The sequence below is a fragment of the Lynx canadensis genome, chromosome F2, assembly GCF_007474595.2.
Source record: "Lynx canadensis isolate LIC74 chromosome F2, mLynCan4.pri.v2, whole genome shotgun sequence".
Taxonomy (NCBI): domain Eukaryota; kingdom Metazoa; phylum Chordata; class Mammalia; order Carnivora; family Felidae; genus Lynx; species Lynx canadensis.
In genome coordinates, this window is record NC_044320.2 from 41,770,922 (window position 1) to 41,789,256 (window position 18,335).

At 39.7% G+C, this 18,335-nt stretch overlaps 1 protein-coding gene across 12 annotated transcripts in view; it reads left to right on the forward strand.

Moving 5' to 3' along the window:
- Positions 1-16,689, forward strand: part of TP53INP1 (tumor protein p53 inducible nuclear protein 1) — a 156,347-nt gene extending 139,658 nt beyond the window's left edge. For 11 of the 12 annotated variants that reach the window (XM_032591992.1, XM_032591996.1, XM_030303860.1 and 8 more), the window contains 3 exons: positions 6,349-6,608; positions 7,157-7,514; positions 11,823-16,689. In XM_032591992.1, the coding sequence (XP_032447883.1) occupies positions 6,497-6,608; positions 7,157-7,514; positions 11,823-12,072 (720 nt within the window). In that variant the 5' untranslated portion in view covers positions 6,349-6,496 and the 3' untranslated portion in view covers positions 12,073-16,689. Of the gene's footprint in view, positions 1-6,348; positions 6,609-7,156; positions 7,515-10,676; positions 10,715-11,822 lie in introns of all 12 variants that reach the window. The other variant, XM_032591999.1, reaches the window with a different exon arrangement.
- Positions 16,690-18,335: the final 1,646 nt, after the last annotated feature.

Sequence of the window (18,335 nt, forward strand, 5' to 3'; positions counted from 1 at the left end):
CTCCTGTTTCTCTTGGGAATGGTCCTACTTTCAAAATTTGAGGTTAACGGGCTAGGAGTTACCGCTTATTGCCGTCTTTGTCCACTGGCATTCAGCCTTCAGGGCCGACAGCGGTGGGTCCCTGAGAGGAAAAGCTCCCTATGACTAGTTGAATAGGCGGAGTAGGAGTGGAGCAAGCAAGGGCAGCTTTCTTGGCTTGGTTTTTCTGCAGTTTAAAATCAATTTTAAATTGAATGAGCGTATTTATTTTTCTAAAATAGGGAGGGTGGGATATAAAGAGAAAAATCATTTTGAGGCTGCTTTTCAGTGAAGACGTGTTAGTTCAGCCACCTGATATTTCGAAACTGTCAAGAAGCCACAACTGTACACATAGTTCGAAGTTAGATCATCAAAGTTGTGGGTTGTTTTTTTTTTTTTTTTTTTTAATTTAAAAATGTTGTTTTTGGAGCCGCCTACTGGCAGCCAAAACCAACTGAAAAGCACTGTTCTCTGAAATTCATAGAGCCGGAGTTGAGGCTGGAAGGAGCCTGAGCAAAATGATGTGCAGGGAAAAGCAAGACACTTGGAACCACACAGACGTATGCTCTATTGCTGGCTCCACACCTGACCAGCTCTATCACTCTCAAGCAAGTTACTTAATTTCTGAGCCTAGTTTCCTTATTAGTAAAATGTGACAAATAAGTACCTCAACTCACTGTTATATATCACAAGTATTCAGTAGATTGTAGCTGTAATTATTATATAAACATTTTGTAGATAAAGGCATTCTGACCCAAAGATGCTAAATGGCTTACAGTCACACAGCTGGCATGGAATGGAGTTAAATATTCCAAGTTATATTTCATATTCTGAGTTAATACTTACTGGCTGCCTGCTATGTGGCAGGCTCTATTCTAAGGGATACACACTTAATCCTCACATTGGCACTATCTTCTCCATTTTAGGGATGAAAAAACTGAGGCACCAAAAGGTTACTAAATATCTTAACTTCATACAAGTTGCAAGTAGCGTAGCCAAGATTTCATACACAGCAGGGTAACTCCAGAGCCACACTGACTGTTGGTTGTTTGCCTGTCTCAAAAATAAGATAAATTGTACTAACAAGCTCTTCTAGACTAGCAACGCCTTTTCTGAGTTCTCGAACTAGAATGCTTTTCCTCTTAAGTATTAAACTTAAAGGTATTAAACCACCTTTCTGCCTGAGCATTTCTAACTGAGCATTTCTAACTCATGTAATAATATGAAAAACAATGATAAAATATTAAGTAACAAAGCAGGAAACAGCATTGTGTCTTCACTAGACTTTATGGTAAAAAGAAACCTTATGTGTAGAAGAAGCTAGAAGGAAATGCATAATACACCAACAGTGATTGTAACAAGGCAGTGGAATAATTGTTTTCCTTATTTATTTTCCAAACTTCCTATAATGTAGTTAATTTTATAAGGAAAAAGACGTGTGTGTGTGACAGGGACAAAGCTGCCTTCTTAACATGCTGGTGCCCAGATACTTTGTTTCTTTTCTCCACTGGGATGAAACTGCCCTGGCAGGTTGGCTGATGTTGGGTAGTTATCGGGTGGAAAGCTTGCACATGCCTCAAACAGCAGTACTACCTTACCAGTCTTCTTTGCCCCTCCCTCTTTGCTGAATTCCAGAATTTTATCTGTAAATTTGTCCTCTTAGGACACCTTCTTTTTCTGGAATTTTCATTTTAGTTTTATCCATTGCCCTAGAGTTGTAAATATCAACAAGTCCACAACAGGGGTGACTGGCTGGCTCAGTCCAGTAGAGCATCCAACTGGATCTCAGGATGAGTTTGAGCCCCATGTTGGGGGTTTACCTTTTAAAAACTTAAAATTTTTTTAAAAGTCTGTGACATGTAGTGAGGACTGAAGTCTGAAGTTCTGCTTTGACTTACGGCTTCACATAGAACCAGGCCCATCAAGAGCCTCCATTCCTGGGCAGGAGCCAAGGTGAAGAATAGCAGTGACTGGAGAGGGACGGTCCCTGGGTCGTCAGCAGGATAGGCTCTCAAGATTCTGGAGAGATTTTTCTAGAACTGCATTGTCCAGTATAATATGTAATGTGAATTACATGTATGTTTAAATTTTTTAAAATATTTCTTTATTTTGAGAGTAGAGGGAGGGGGAGGGGCAGAGAGAGGGGGGAAAGAGAGAATCCCAAGCAGGCTCCATGCTATCTGTGCAGAGCCTATGTGGGGCTTCAACTCACAAACTGTGAGAACCTGAGCCAAAAAACAAGAGTTGGCTGCTTAACCAGCTGAGCCACCTAGGCACCCTGTTTAAATTATTGAGCTATCTTACGTTCTTTTTGAGGGGGTAGTAAGTCTTTAAAATATACTCTGGTAGGGGCGCCTGGGTGGCTCAGTCGGTTGAGCATCCAACTTTGGCTCAGGTCATGATCTCACGGTTCGTGAGTTTGAGCCCCACATCGGGCTCTGTGCTGACAGCTCAGGGCCTGGAGCCTGCTTCTGATTCTGTGCCTCCCTCTCTCTCTGCTCCTCCCCTGCTCACACTCTGTCTGTCTCTCAAAAATAAATAAACATTTAAAAAAAATTTAAATATACTCTGGTATATATTTTAACCTATATCACATCTTAATTCACATATAAAAATTTCATTGGACATGCTTAATCAATTGTTCTGAACATGCTTGAAATTCTTCCAAAAATAGCTCAATTGTCAACTTCCAAATTTGAATTTTAAATGGGTTAAAATTAAATAAAATTTGAAATTCAGTTTTTTGGTCATACAAGTCATATTTCAAGTGTTCATCCACCCAGGGTGCCTTGCAGCCACCTCATGAACCGTTCTAACATGTTGGGGTCTCTCCCAACAGCTCCTTGTCCTTTGTGACACCTACAGAAAGCAGGGTAAAGGAACTTTGCATAGTTAGCCCAACCCCATTTCTTCATTGTGCTAGAGGTCTGTGGAGAGAGTAAAGATGTGATCCATTTTTCCAGTGGTAAGACTGAGGCTCAGGAGGGCTAAATTGTTTAGTCTGAGCCACCTGTGGTAGGGGGAAAGCCAGAACCCCCTACTGCTGGGGCCCAGGCCAGCACTCCTTCCCTAAGACGACTCTGTGTCCTGCCCTCAGGCTTCAAAAGGTGTGTCATGTAAATACCAGCTCTGACTCAGGACAGATGAGAATGAGCTCTTCCCTTGCCTGGCTGGGCTCCTGAATACTCTGCCCACCCACGGATGGTTGCTCTTGCAGGAAATAGGGGATATCTTAAGGCAGCCACTACTTCAGGAAACCAAAAGAAGATTGACTTGTGCTGCCCTGTGGAAAGTTCCTCCAGAGACACCTTTCCTGTGGCAGAATTGTATATGTTCCAGGCGTAAGCTGGCTTCCATCACATGGGTTTGGAGCTGGAGCTAGAGGAGCGCAATTGGCAGTCAGGAACCTGCAGCTAGCTGCCCGACCACAGTGGCCCCAGCATTGTTCTCTGCCTTCTCGCTGCCACCTAACTGGCCGGGGCCCTGTTAAGTTACCCTGGTGTGGCATCGCTCTTGGGGGACAAGGTGCTCATTCAGGATGAGCAAGGGTTTTCTGCTCTGCTTCCTGCCCAGCAGCTCTACCTTCCTAGCTGATGCGGGGCCTGCAGTCAGCCCTACACTCTGGAGAATTGGGATTATTCTCTCAACTATTTCAATAGACACAGAATTGTACTTGGGACCAATGTATGCCTTTGTAATTTAAGATAAGGGGGGATTTTTTAAGTATCTTTTTTTCCCTCCTCGCTTAACGTGCTCAAAACCTTTACATACGTCAGAACTTGTGGTAGCTCATCACCTACACTACAGTAGGTCCAGCAAACTACACAAGCCCACTTTTCTCCTAATTTCTTTTACATGGAACATAAAGCTGAATTTGAATTCTGTACTAGAGCTCCAGCCTTCATGGTTTGGCCCTGCTGCTTTCCAGAAGGCTTTCAGGAAGACTGGTTATGCAAGTAACATTTCCTGTTGACTCTCTTTTAATAATTAATGGCTGATGATGCTGGATTGTGACCACAACAGTGCTCAGATGTCATTTATTTGAACACACACTCATAGTATTACACATTCGTAGTAGCATGCCAAACAGTTGTAGCACTCCCATTTGCACATAAAGAATTCAACCAAGAATCTCATCAAATACGGATTGTAACTACATGTACTGCTAAAAATGATGATTGTTTGAAAGTGAAGGGTCGTGGCACCTGGGTGCCTCCTTTGCTTGAGCATCCAGCTCTTGATTTTGGCTCAGGTCATGATTTCAGAGTCGTGATATCAGGCCCCGCACCAGGCTGTGTACTGAGAGTGGAGCCTGCTTAAGATTCTGTCTCCTTGCTCTCTGCCCCTCCCCCACTCGTGTGCATACACATGCTTGTGTGTGTGCTCGCCTTCTGTCTCTCTCTCTCTCAAAATAAATACATAAATAAAAGAAAGTGAAATGTCAAGAGTCTGAAGTTAGATTCAAGGCTGATGCTGGTGAGAAAGAGTATCATTTAGGAAGATGCTTTTCACTATCCCTGGATGGTCTCATCTACTCATGGTTTCTGTCACTCCCTTTTGTTGACAACTCCCAAATCAGTGCCCCCAGCTGAGACCATGCCCTTGAACTCCAGAGCCCTATATCCAGCAGTCTACTAGACATCTCCAGGTTCATGACTTGCAGATTCCCAAATTCAGCACGTCCAAGATGCCCAGCCTACACCTTCTGCAGTATGCCTCTTCCACTAAATGGTCCCGCCATCTCCCCACTTGGCCAAGCCATAAACCTGGGTCATCCTTGACTTTTCATTTCTGGCTTACATGATCCTACAGGATCTGTTTCCTGCTTAGCACCCCTAGCGCACTCTCACACCTGTACATCTGGATCTTCAGCCATACAGAAGGTGCCACATTCTCACTCATCTGCAGGTTTCCGGTGTTCCTTCTCCCCCTTCCTCCATTCTTGATCTTCTCAACCACTCCAGATCAAAGTAATTTACTGCAGGAATCCTTCCTGACGTCTACCTGTGTAGATCTGAGGAACACTCAGTACTTTTTCCATGGCATTCATCACATTACCTGTCTTCCCCTGTGCTTAGCACTCACTCTGCTTGATGCATGATACGTACTCAGTAAATATTTGTAGAATAATAGTTGACACTGAGAATTTGTGCCAAGTGCCTTGCTAAGTAGGTTGCCTGCATTATCTCATTTCACAAGAGTGGGGTCAGGGAGACCATCTAGGAGGTGGTGATTGGCAAAGTCCAAAGGGACACCAGATTGGTTTCAACTAGGATAAAAGTGGTGGCAAGAAGTGGGCAGATTTGAGGCACGTGCTCAGCTAGAGTCAACAGGACTTGGTGAGAATTTGGTTGAGGGGTTGGGTAGGGAGTGGAAGGAGTCAAGGGTAACCGCTGGGTGCTGCTGCTTCTCCTTGCTGAGAAGAGAAAGAAGGACAGTGTAAGTTTGTGAGGAAATAATTAAAAGTTCTCTTTGGTATGTGTTAGGATTGATATGCCTATCAAGTAACCAGGGAGAAATGGATATATAAATCTGGATTTCTGGAATAAGATCAGACAAGCTTGGAGTTCCTCATTTAGAACTCACAGAACTCCATGAGGTAGAACTATTGCCAGCTGAAGTAGTGTAACTTCCTAACTCGCGCAGAGAGTAAGCAGCAGAGACGGCATTTGAACCCAGGCACACTGACTACAACACCTTCCTGCTTGCCACCACGCGGTGAATGGTTTCCAGTTCTAGTTGCTGTCGTCCTCAGTTTTCTACGGTATAAATTTCCCTGTGCCAGCTGTAGACATTGTTTTGAAGGCCAAATCATGCTGTACCTACTGATTTTAAAGGGAATTGGGTCTGCTTGCAGCCCTGTAGAAGAACAGAACAGAAGAGAAAATGAGCCAGGGAAACATGGCAGACATCTGGTCCTGCTGCAGCCTTCCTCTGGCAGCTTCGGGGCAGTTGAATATCATATAGCAAGACCGTTAGTATCTAGTTTTTCTCTTCTTACAGGAAAGGAGTATGTCACCTTGAAATACGTAATTCAGATTGATCCCTTATAAAAGCACAGATGTGGAAAAGAGCCTTTCATTTCACATGTAAGATGTTCACAGGTTGCATTGAGAACTCAATTCATAATGGTTTATAGATGAAAGGTACTGCATTTCTTGTGTTTGATGCCTGCCGGAAGGGAACGGCTGTAATTGTAGACTAAGGCATGAGCTTTCTTCTAGAGGGGTGTGCACGTGTGTGTGTGGGCACATGCTTTGAAAACCACACACACATATTATATAAATATATACTGATTTGAAATAACCTTCTTTTCCTGTTTTATTTTAGGGATAATGATTCTTCTTGCTTCCCACCTAAGTTGAATAAGCACCTCGTGCACTTTAATCTCCTGTCGTGCCATCAGGCTGACTGAAGACAGTGTTTTGAAATCTCAGCTATAAAGACATCCCGCCAAAGTCTCAATCTTGCCTTAACGATGTTCCAGAGACTGAATAAAATGTTTGTGGGTGAAGTCAATACTTCTTCCAATCAAGAACCAGAATTTAGTGAGAAAGAAGATGATGAATGGATTCTTGTTGACTTCATAGGTAAGGTATTCTCAGTGGTTAATCATCACAGCAAAAATGGAAACTCTTGCATCTTAGTTTTTGCAGAAGTAAACCAGTAACTCTGAAGGTTTTTAAGCCTTTAAAGTAAATAAGCAAGAATTTGTCTAAAATAATTGCAGGAAACATCCTGTGCCAGATAATCAGTCAGTGAAATTGATTGACGTCAGATCTTCCAGTTTTGCAACTCTCATACCCTGCTCAGATCAGATGCACTTTAATAGGAAATCCTCGTAACCCACATTGCTCATCATGTTTACTTTAGCAGGATAGAAAAATCGTCTCCTGCAAAGCCACTGTAATACATCTGATGCAGTGATACACCACACATACACACACACTAGGTGCTCAGAAGTTCTTTCATAATCATTGAGTGAATGTAAATGCTTTTGTGTCTGACCTAAATGAAAGGAGAAATGTGAACATCAGCTAACAGTATCATCTCTTCTTTTTCTGTGTTCTCAATCTGCTGTCATTGTGATGCCCGTCCTCCCGTGGGACTTCACCAATGTATGTGGACTGTGATGTAGACACTTGCACTGGTTTCTCAGCAGCAGAAGATGAAGAAGAAGACATCAGTGAAGAGTCACCTACTGAGCACCCTTCAGTCTTTTCCTGTTTACCTGCATCTCTTGAGTGCTTGGCTGATACAAGTGATTCCTGCTTCCTCCAATTTGAGTCCTGTCCGATGGAGGAGAGCTGGTTTATCACCCCTCCCCCATGTTTTACTGCAGGTGGATTAACCACTCTCAAGGTGGAAACCAGTCCTATGGAAAACCTTCTCATCGAACATCCCAGCATGTCTGTCTATGCTGTGCATAACTCCTGCCCTGCTGTCAGTGAGGCCAGCTGTGGGGCTGATGAATTTCATAACCCAAGTAGCCCCAGGTACGTTGTAAGTGCAGCTGACCCTTGTACAATGTGGGTTTGAACCGCATGGGTGTACTTATACACAGAGTTGTTTTTCTTTTTCTTTTTCTTTTTTTTTTATGAACACAGTACAGTACTGTAAATGTATTTTCTGTTCCTTATGGTTTTCTTAACATTTTCTTTTCTCTGGCTTACTTTATTGTAAGCACACAGCAGGTAATACATATAACATGCAAAATATGTGTTAATTGGCTGTTAATGTTATTGGTAAGCTTCCCAGTCAGCAGTAGGCTGTTCGCAGTTAAGTTTTTGGGGAGTCCAAAGTTGTACATAGATTTTGAACTGCACAGGGGCTGGTGCCCCTAACCCCTGAGTTGCTCAGGGGCCAACTGTATTTTATTCTGTCCATGGGCAGTCTGTTTGGCATGCATTTTATTTGTTTCTACTACAACTTGAAGCTAATTTTTTAGAAGATGCAGAGTAATATTTGAGATTTGTGAAGGCATGTCTATAGTGCACAAGGTAGTGGATGGTATAAAAAAAAGTGTTCATTTTACATTTTCAAAAAAATTCATTAGAACACAGCCCCAATTATATAATGAAGAACTGTTGCATTTATAGTACTCTGCTGGTTGGGGCGGCTGGGTGGCTCAGTCGGTTAAGTGGCCGGCCGACTTCAGCTCAGGTCATGATCTCACAGTCTGTGAGTTTGAGCCCCGCGTCGGGCTCTGTGCTGACAGCTCAGAGCCTGGAGCCTCCTTCAGATTCTGTGTCTCCTTCTCTCTCTGCCCCCACCCCTCCACTCTCTGTCTCTGTCTCTCAAAAATAAATAAACATTAAACACACACACACACACACACACACACACACCAGTACTCTGCTGGTGACCAGAAAGAAAAGACTAGCATTTCTGCTAAGTGTCTTAGAATATAACTCTGGCACTTTATACACTGAGTTATTTGGTGTATCAAATTCAACAAGAATAGTATATCTTAAAATAAAACTCTTATTTTCTTCCAAGTGGTCTTAGCTGGGTTGCATCAAATGGCACTTAACCTCAAAAACCTGGCAGATCTCAAGTATGAATTTTCTGTCTTACAGAAGAAAGGCTTCATACCCAAACAATACTTTTTTGTTGTGTGGAGTTCAAGGGGTCTGAAAGGCTCTGTTTGAATGGCAGATGGGTTGAGGGCTTGGAAAGGTTCAGGGAGAGAGTACCTTGCCAGTAAAGATTGACATGTTCCCAAGCAAACTTACAGAAATACTGTCACCTTTATCCAGCGAGCATTTTCAAGATTGCTCCCACCTGCTAAAATAAAGTCTATGGCCTTGTTAATCAGCTCGAATTCTGGCTAGTCATGATGCATGGTAGTGGGCTGTGCCTGTGGTATTACGATGTTTTGGTGATGTTGGTACTGACTTAATTCCCTAAATACCTGTTCAGGCTACAGGTGAATTGGAATCTTTGGAGCAGCTCAGAATGTTCCTGTAGTTAGTCCTGTAATCCAAAGGGCCTCTTTTTAGATTGTCCAGCCTCTACCTTGACTAACTGGATCATTGTATATATCTTCTACTATTTCCTGTTTGCCAGATAATAAACAAAACCCAGGCAGCTCATTAATTTAACTTTACCAGAGTTTGCTGCACTCATAAGTCTTAATATTGTAGATAATCTCGTCATCTTCTATGAGGATAAACATATCCTTTACCAAATTGAAAAATAATTTGCTTATATAGTTACCCAGGCTTTATACTGGGGAAGATCTTTGATGGGAAATGTTACTTTAACTGGCACTTTGTTCAATGCTGTAAGTTTATCAAGAGATCAGTGTCTCAGGCATTTCAACAAAAATTTAAAATAAGATTTTTTAGACATGGTATTGATTAAATTGCCATATAGTCTATTCAGATTAATTTCTTCAGTTCTTAGAAATCCTTCCCACCTGGTTCTGATCTCACCTCTCTGGAATTGGACTCAAGAGTTTCCCATGATTAATAGTCACTATATACTTACTGGGATTTGTGTACTTACTTCTCAGTGTTTAAAGCATGTGTGTATGTATATACAGCACTTTATAAATAACATTATTACAGAAGCAGTACATATGCATTGCAGGAAGTTAGAAAATGCAAATATGTAAAAATTAAAAAATTTAAAAAGACACTTGTACTACCTAGAGATGGATACTGTTAACACCCTAGAGTGTATCCTTCCAGGTGGTTTTTTCTCTGTATGCCCACAAGTTTGTACACGCATGCACACACACACACACACACACACACACACACACACACACATTTTTAACCTAAAGGGATCAAGTTGTATACACTCATATATAGTTGTGTAATCTGCTTCTTTAGGCAATGGTCTCCACCTTTTTTTTTCCCAGTAAAATTTCATTTCATCTACTACCCAAACTATACTCTGTTTTCTGCACCAGAGCCCAGAATATTTCACCTAGTTTTGCCCAGACAAGCATCCAGTCCAAGACCATGCGCTGCGTCTGGTTATGTGTTTGAGGTTTTGATGCAGTCATTATGTTCATTGTCTGTATCTTGTTTGTTTTTATATCTTGTTATATGTTTTGGTATAACATGTAAGAAAGTTAAACAAATACGTGCTTTTCCATATATATAGGATCAAAAGAATACCCTTAACTTTATATGAATTCTTTCTGAACATAGGAAAGTACTGCAAACTATCTTAGTTTTATAAAAACTAAATGTTTTTAACATCTTTATTTCTGGATTTCAAATTCTTATTTACAAAAGCCCACTAAATCAAGATAGATCAGGTGTTACCAACATTAGGATGGCTATATAGTAAATATCTGTATTTTCTGAGCAGGGAACAAATCATGTCTTTCAGAAGTTAGATTGCTTCCATCCTGTCTATCCTTGGGAATATTACCATAAAGCATTACATAAAGCATGTAAGAATAAGGTACTTCATAATTACAGTAGATGGGCTTCAGAGTGTGTGTTTTATTGCATTTTGACCTTTATAAGTATTGTTTATGAAGGTTTATGTGCTATCATAATCTCAAGTAATACATGTGCCTTTAATGACCCATAGTAAGCCAGTCTTAATATAGAAAATGCACCATGTCCTAACAGTAAAATTAAGTAGCATTTTAAATCTTACTAGTGATTTAATAGTTCACCATTTAACATTTGTAGGGCCAGGAAAAGCTGCTTATAAGACTCACTGGCACAGAGTAAGTATATTCCCTTTGAGACTGTGTGATATGTGTTATCAGTCTGAACAGGAAGGTTAAGAACTCAAAATGCCCACCTTTTAAAAACTGCTGTCTTTGTATTAACTTCTTTCTATTAGTTTCTTAATGTGACCCCCTTTAATTCTACTATTTTTTTAAAAATCTTTAAAAAATAATAGCATTTTCCTCTAGTGATTATAGCCACAATTTATAACTGCCCGTGTTGTGTAAAATAACCCTAAAACTCTTAAAACTCTTCATGTTATGTGTTAATTTAGTTTACATCTATCCTATTAAATTAGCTTTTAATATATAAGACAGATAATAACCACATGGTTTGTAGCCGGATTTTAAGATATGTTCTCCTCAGGTCTTTGTAACATTTCTATGCAAATGCCATTCCAAACTGTGCCCTGTTGTGATATAAATTTTATAGTAAGCAGGTAGCTTTTTATCTATAAAAATGTTAAATGAGTAGAATTTTCTATGCATGTTTCTATTACATAGAGACCTGCAGCTTATTTCCTGGAACCGTTACTTAGAGACAGAAAACGTGTGAAGGTGCAATTAGCATAGTTCACCAGTGTCAACCTGCTTCATAACAGTCTTTGGAGTAAGACCTGTATTAGAATCTTGGTTGTATGAGGTAGTAGTTGTGACCTTATCGTTGTTGAGCCTCAGCTTCCTGATCAGTAAAATTTGAGAATTAATATGTTTTCCTTTTAAGATTATGTCGAGAATTAAATACATTATATTTGCAAATACAGATATGCAGTAAATGTTAGTTCTCCTCACAGAAAAACTTATCTAATGCTGCATAATTGAAATTCACTCAAAATGTAAAGCACTTTTTAAAAGACAGTCTACTTAATCCCCCCCCAACCCCCGCTGTGGATTATATGGCATATTTCTGTGAAAAGGTGGCTTCTCCTTTCTAACATTATCAGTCATTGTGGTCACAAAATATAAACTTGTCTGTCAGCCATCAGACAGTAAGATCTCTTTCAACCACAAATCACTGTGGCAAATTGAATCACTAAGTAACTTCTTCAAGTTCATGAATAACGTACTCTGTTACTGAATGCATCCTCGTGTTTTTCTGTTTCAGAGTGGAAGCTCAGGATGAGATGGGGCAGCACATTCACTGCTATGTTGCAGCTCTTGCTGCTCATACAGCTTTTCTGGAACAACCCAAGAGCTTTCGCCCTTCCCAGTGGATAAAAGAACATAGTGAAAGACAGTCTTTAAACAGAAATAGCCTTCGTCGCCAAAATCTTACCAGGGACTGCCACTCTAGGCAAGTCAAGCACAGTGGCTGGGCTGTCCATCAGCCCTGCCCACGTCAGTACAATTACTAAGAATTTCAAGGTTGATTGGTTTCTCTTGGTTTGTGCATATGTGTGTGGATGTGTGTGTACGGACAATGAAGATGCTGTTTCAGCCAACTGATGACCAATCACATAGTTTTATCAATGTGTTTAGACACTATCTTGAAAACCAGATTTACATGCTGTGTATCACATAATGCCTTGCTTTTAACATTTACTTTTTTGTAAATTTTTTCAGAATATTTTTGGAAACATATCAATACAGTTACAGTGTTTGGTGTTTTGGGATGTCTTTAAATCTATTAAGGTGTATATGAGTTAGCATTCTAAAGACATTTCTTCCCAAGTATGAGGATAGGCATCTTTCAATTTCATTTTATTTTATATTAATCAATATTTCGAGTAAGCAAAAATTTATTCTCAGGGTCAGCCATACACTTTATTGACCAGTACTTGATAATCTTTTCTGTATATAGCGAATACATTTTTACACACTAACATGAGCATTAACAGGTGATAGTTGCCATGGATATAATGGAATTATGGCTGAACTTTCTCTTGAAAGAAAACTTGATATATTTCTGTGTGTACAGGTTTTTTTTGTTTTTGTTTTTGTTTTTTTTTTTCCAGATTAGCCATACAGTTCATTTTGGAATTCAGGTACATTAAGTGTTAGTGAACAGTGCTTTCAGTAATTCCGATGTGACTGTGTGACGTGGTACAGAGACATTACAAGGATCGTGGGACAGAAGCGCTGTCTTACATGCAGAGGGGATCCGTCAGATCTGTGAAATTGTGTTTGGGAAAATGTATGTCTCCACCTACCCCATTAGTCCACCATTTGACTTGTGTGGATTCTTTCCTGCCGGCTCTGCCCACTTGGCACTTCACATCAGCTGTAAATTCAGAAGTACCTGTCCAGGCACTTTAGTGACTTCTTATTTATAACTGTCCAAGGAAAAAGAGGTAGGCTTTGTATTTCTGATACGGTGACGGATCATCTGCCGTGGAGCCTGCCCTGCTGAGTGGCAAGCGAGGCTGAGAAGGAATTCCTGGTGACAACTTTTCCTAGCATCTAGATGAAGAGTGACGGGTTGGCTTCCTTGAGTTCTCTTTTTTTTTTTTTTTTTTTTTCCCCTAACTCGGGCTTCAGGCAGAATCTTTAACCACTTTGGCCTCTGTTTCCTCCACCTATGGGGGAGTAGTAGTATTTACCTCCCTCACGGTCGTTGTGCGCACTGTGTACCGATGGAAGTGGGCTGTCCGGGACTGAACCTTGTGTGAAATTCCAGGGGCCTCTCTACTGAATCTGATGGTGGGGGTGGGGCCACAACTGTTCTTCAGAGTGTTGGTGCTAATGAGGCCAGGGTTCAGGGCTCGAGTCACATGGAGGCCAGTTATTTATCATTTAGAGAAAATCTATCTTACCTCTAGCCGGTCACTTTATTTTTTTAGCGATTGTGATGGGTTTTGCTGAGCCATCCACATTCACCAATTTCCTCTCAAACTAAACTAAACATAGACAATCCAAAGCACATTCTACTGACAAACAGTAGTATCACCTTTGTGGTCAAAGAGCTTATTTTTCCAATGCCTCTGCAACCCTAATTAAGTAAATACATGTCTATACAAGGTTTTCAAGGGAAAAAGCAGCATATAGTTATGTGAAGTATTATATTTTCTAATAACCCTGTAGCAGCTGGATGCAGGGAACTATGGGAGACTTTTCAAGTGAAGAGCTGAGCTCTTTTCTGACCAGGGCTGGGAAGTTTGGAGGCGGAAGAGGTCACACAGCATCGTCAGATGGTGGCGGTAGGTGGTTCTTCCACTGGCTGTGACGAAGTGCCAGGAATGTCTCTTTAGAACAAGAGTCTAGACCCCCTGCTTTCCTTATTCCCTTTCCATTTGAACCACCCCTTTATTTATTTGTTTTCTAACTAGGGGCCAAGTCTGTAAAGTTTTGTCAAACTGAGCTAGAAGTTATTTTGTTACTATTTGTGTTTACGAGAGTTGAGAGGTGAGGTAGAGTTTTCATGAAGGTGTGTATGTTTTACATCGTGTCTGTCTCTAGGGCCATATGTTGGTAACTTGAAAATAGACCAGCTAAATGTTTTCTGGATATAAGCCTCTGACTACGTGGGGGTCTCTTTTTTCATATATTACATGCAAGTTGTTAGTACCTCACAAGCTACAGAAGTTCAGCCATGAGAATTTGTTTGGCAGCATGAACAGATTTGTGTATAACATAGCTAGGGTCTTTTCTTTCTTTTTTTTTTTTTTTTACTGTTATTTTTCAAATTTCCTGATACCTGAAATACATCTACATCTCTGTCAGTTATTGACTTTTTTTCTGGCCTTCTCTGGACCTAGTTTTTTATGGTTTATACCTGGAAAAATACTTTCAGGCTTGGGATTTTTTTTAGGGTTATCATGCCATCTGTCATATCATACTGTGGTTTTTGTATCAGTATCTAAGTTTTCTGTCTTAAATTGGCACATGTTAGAATGGAAGAAAGTGGTTACGTAATTCATTTGAAGTTCTTGGTCATTAGGGGTTTGTTAGGCATCTACTACGTGTGGTACCAGGATGATGTTGACCTGTTAAGTATTCCTTGAAACATGGCCAAAATGCAATTTATTATAAGTTAATTATTATTTTTGCTCTTGTAAATATTAGTGGTTTACATAAATGTGCTTCAGTGCATATTTCTTAAAAATTCAAGCAGTGAGAAATAAGACCCTCCGAATTTAGTGCTCTACTTCTAAACTGATAATATATAGAACGTTACTTGGAAAAAGTCTGGAATGTGTGATGCACAAGGAGTGCTTCATGGATGAGTCCCTTAGTTTTTATAACGCATCGTGTTTCTCAAAGTTTGTGTTTTCATTAATAAAACATTTTATAATGTGTATTCTATGTTTGTTACTTTTTCTTTCTCCACTAATTATGTACTGCACTGTGAGTTGAAGATTAACCCTGCATTATTTATCTTCTGTGGCAATGCATTTATATGGCCGGGCAGGTGGGGGATTTTTTTTACAGAAAGGTTCACAGTGATTGGATTTTTGACTTTCTACTCCAGCGAGCTGTTTCTACATTAATTTCCTGTACATTTTCCCAGTTCCCATGCAGGCTGTTCCTGTTTACATACCTTCTCTGTTTTATCAGTGCTTTGATTCTAGTGAGAACACAGTTTACTGAAAACTTGAGAGGGCGTTCAGCATCGCCTGTTGTTTTTCCTTCTCAAATCTATGTAGTACACTGGTTTGTTATCTTTACATCTTCATTGAATCTAAGTGTTTTCGCTATCCTCTTCTTCAAGGAAATATATTGTCTTTTTTATATCTTGAGAAAAAAAGAACAAAAAAGAGTGTCTTTCTTATCCTGTTTTTCTTTGAATTGTAAACAAACAAAAAAATGAAGGACTCCAACTAGAAGATAAACATTTAAGTTTAAATAGGTTAGTGGAGAAAGTTTAAGAGTTTCCAAGTATCTTTGTTTTTAGAATCGGTTAAGAGACTGCTCCTTGTACTGGAGACACTAGCATGTTTGTAATGTTACCTTAAAACTATCTTCATTTTATAATGCCCATTCATGCTGGCTAAATTCTTTTAAAAGTTGGGCTGTTTTCATGGATGGCTTCACTGTCATCAGCCATGTTGATGTATTATCAATGGCATCCTTATCTACTTATTTTAATGCTGAAAAATTTATATGAAATGCTTTATTTAGGAAACCTACCTAATTCGGTGGTGTCAGCCTTGCCATGTACCAATTTCACTTGAAATATGACACCAATTACAGTGGTTTGGGGTGGAGAAAGAGGGACCGGAAAGCATACAGATAAGGATATTTCTTTCTCTTTGCAACAGTATCCTTTATGGGGGAGGAGAGGTTACTATTCAAAGGAAGGCAGCTTCAGTGGATGTTTTATATATCGTTTAGAATTTTCCTTACAACATATTTTTTTAATTGTATAATTGTTAAATGCCCCATTTTGCTCTGTATTTGCCTGAAGTTTTAGTATTTGTTTTCTAGATGGACTTCTAAAAAACCAAATCAGTACTTGGGGAGCTAGATGTGTGTGTATCTAAGCTTGATGTGTATGAGTGGTTTTTGCTTGCTTTTTGGTTGCATTTTCCTCCAGAAGTTTGGAATTTTAATCAGTAATTGTGTGTTGTTATTATTTTTTTTGAGTGGCTTGGTTTTTTTGTCTCAAGTAAAATTGTGAACACATTTGCTTTTCAAAGACAGGGCATCAGTTATAGAGACTGAAGAGTATTGTAGATTGTACTATGTGCCTTCTTGATGTATATTCCTAAACACAAATTTTTTTCAACTTGAAAACTCAAAAGGGACATTTGGTTAGATTATATACTGTACATCATCTATGCATAAATGGCAGCTTGTTTTCTTGAGCCACTGTCTAAATTTGTTTTTATAGAATTTTTTATACTGATTGGTTCATAGATGGTCAGTTTTATACACAGACTAAACAATACAGCACTTTGCCAAAAATAAGTGTAGCATTGCTTAAACATTGTATATTAACACCAGTTCTTTGTAATTGAGTTCAGTGGTGCGTTTTGCACTACTTGGAGTTGTGGTTTTTAATCTGTCAGTAAATAAAATGTTCTTTAACTTCACATTCGTCTGATTCTCTTATTTTATCTTTATGGTCATCAGCCTTAAAACTAGATACAACTGAATGAAATTACTTGCTGTTTAGTTTTACTTGCCCAGAATATGTGTTTACTATTCACTTTAAATACTGTTTTTGAAACTTGTATAAAATTAGTATGTTAAAATTTTTCACCTGAAATGCATGAACATTTAAGTGAACATGAATTTGAGAATGACTTCCAGCCAGTACCTTTTCCTTCCGACCAATCTGTGTTTAAAAAAAAAAAAAAAAAATACAGATTAAAAAAATTTTTTTTTTTTTAATGTTCATTTATTTTGAGAGAGAGAGACAGAGCGTGAGCAGGGGAGGGGCAGAGAGAGAGGGAGACACAGAATCCAAAGCAGGCTCCAGGCTCCAAACTGTCAGCATAGAGCCCCACAGGGGGCTCGAACCCACAAACCGTGAGATCATGACCTGAGCTGAAATCAGATGCTCGACTGAGCCACCCAGGTGTCCCCAAATAGAGAATTTAATACAAAATTTAATACACTAGTTCTTAGCCTTTGTAAAGCTAGGTTGGCGAATTCTCAATGGCTCTTTCCCAGTTAAATACAGACACAAGCTTATGCAAACATTTTAGGGCAATATGAACGTTCCTGGTGTCCATTAATACCTTTATTGTGGAGCTCTAGTTTAATTAGGCCAGTAAACATTCAGACAACCCAAAGAATATCTCCCATGTTAATGAATCCTTGGGGAAGCTCTTCATTCTAGAACTAGCCTATTTCAAGACAGATTTTTATCATTTCTGAGACTCTGAGCTGAGAGGTAAAGATTGCGACTGGGAATGAAGAGGGGTCACCCCAAAGGTGGAAAGAGCATCTTGAAATGAAAGACCCAGCCCTGGAACAGCAGGTGAGTAGTCATTGCTGAGAAGTGTTTGCCAGGCCTACTTAACAAGGTAAAGGAGTGACTGAGGTATCTAGCAGCTCCATCACATCTCAAAGGCAGTGACTACATGGAGTCTGTAAGGTAAGTTAGAAGTGAAGGTGTTTTGTGGGGATGGGCATGTCAAAGTTTCAGTTTGACATGTGGCTTAAGATTATCTAGCTCCTGGGGTGCCTGGGTGGTTCAGTCGTTTAAGCATCTGACTCTTGATTTTGGCTCAGGTCATGATCATGAGATGGAGCCCCAAGTCGGGCTCTATGCTAACAGCGCAGAGCCTGCTTGGGATTTTCTCTCTTCTTCTCTGCCTCTCCCCCTCCCTTTCTCTCTCTCTCTCTCTCTCTCTCTCTCTCTCTCTCTCTCAAAATAAACATTAAAAAATAAAAAAGATTATCTAGTTCCTTTGTACTTACCAGAAGGTTATTCATTTCAGCATTGTCTGTGAATGCAGCATCTTGAAAACCACCTAAATCCTTATACAGGGGAGAATGATTGAAAATATTATGGCACACCAAAAATCATCAACACCTAGGAATAAACCTAACCAAAGAGGTAAAAGGTCTGTACACTGAAAACTATAGAAATCTTACGAAAGAAATTGAAGAAGACACAAAGAAATGGAAAAATATTCCATGTTCATGGATTAGAAGAAAAAAATATTGTTACAATGTCAATACTATCCAAACCAATCTACACATTCAATGCAATCCCTATCAAAAAAAA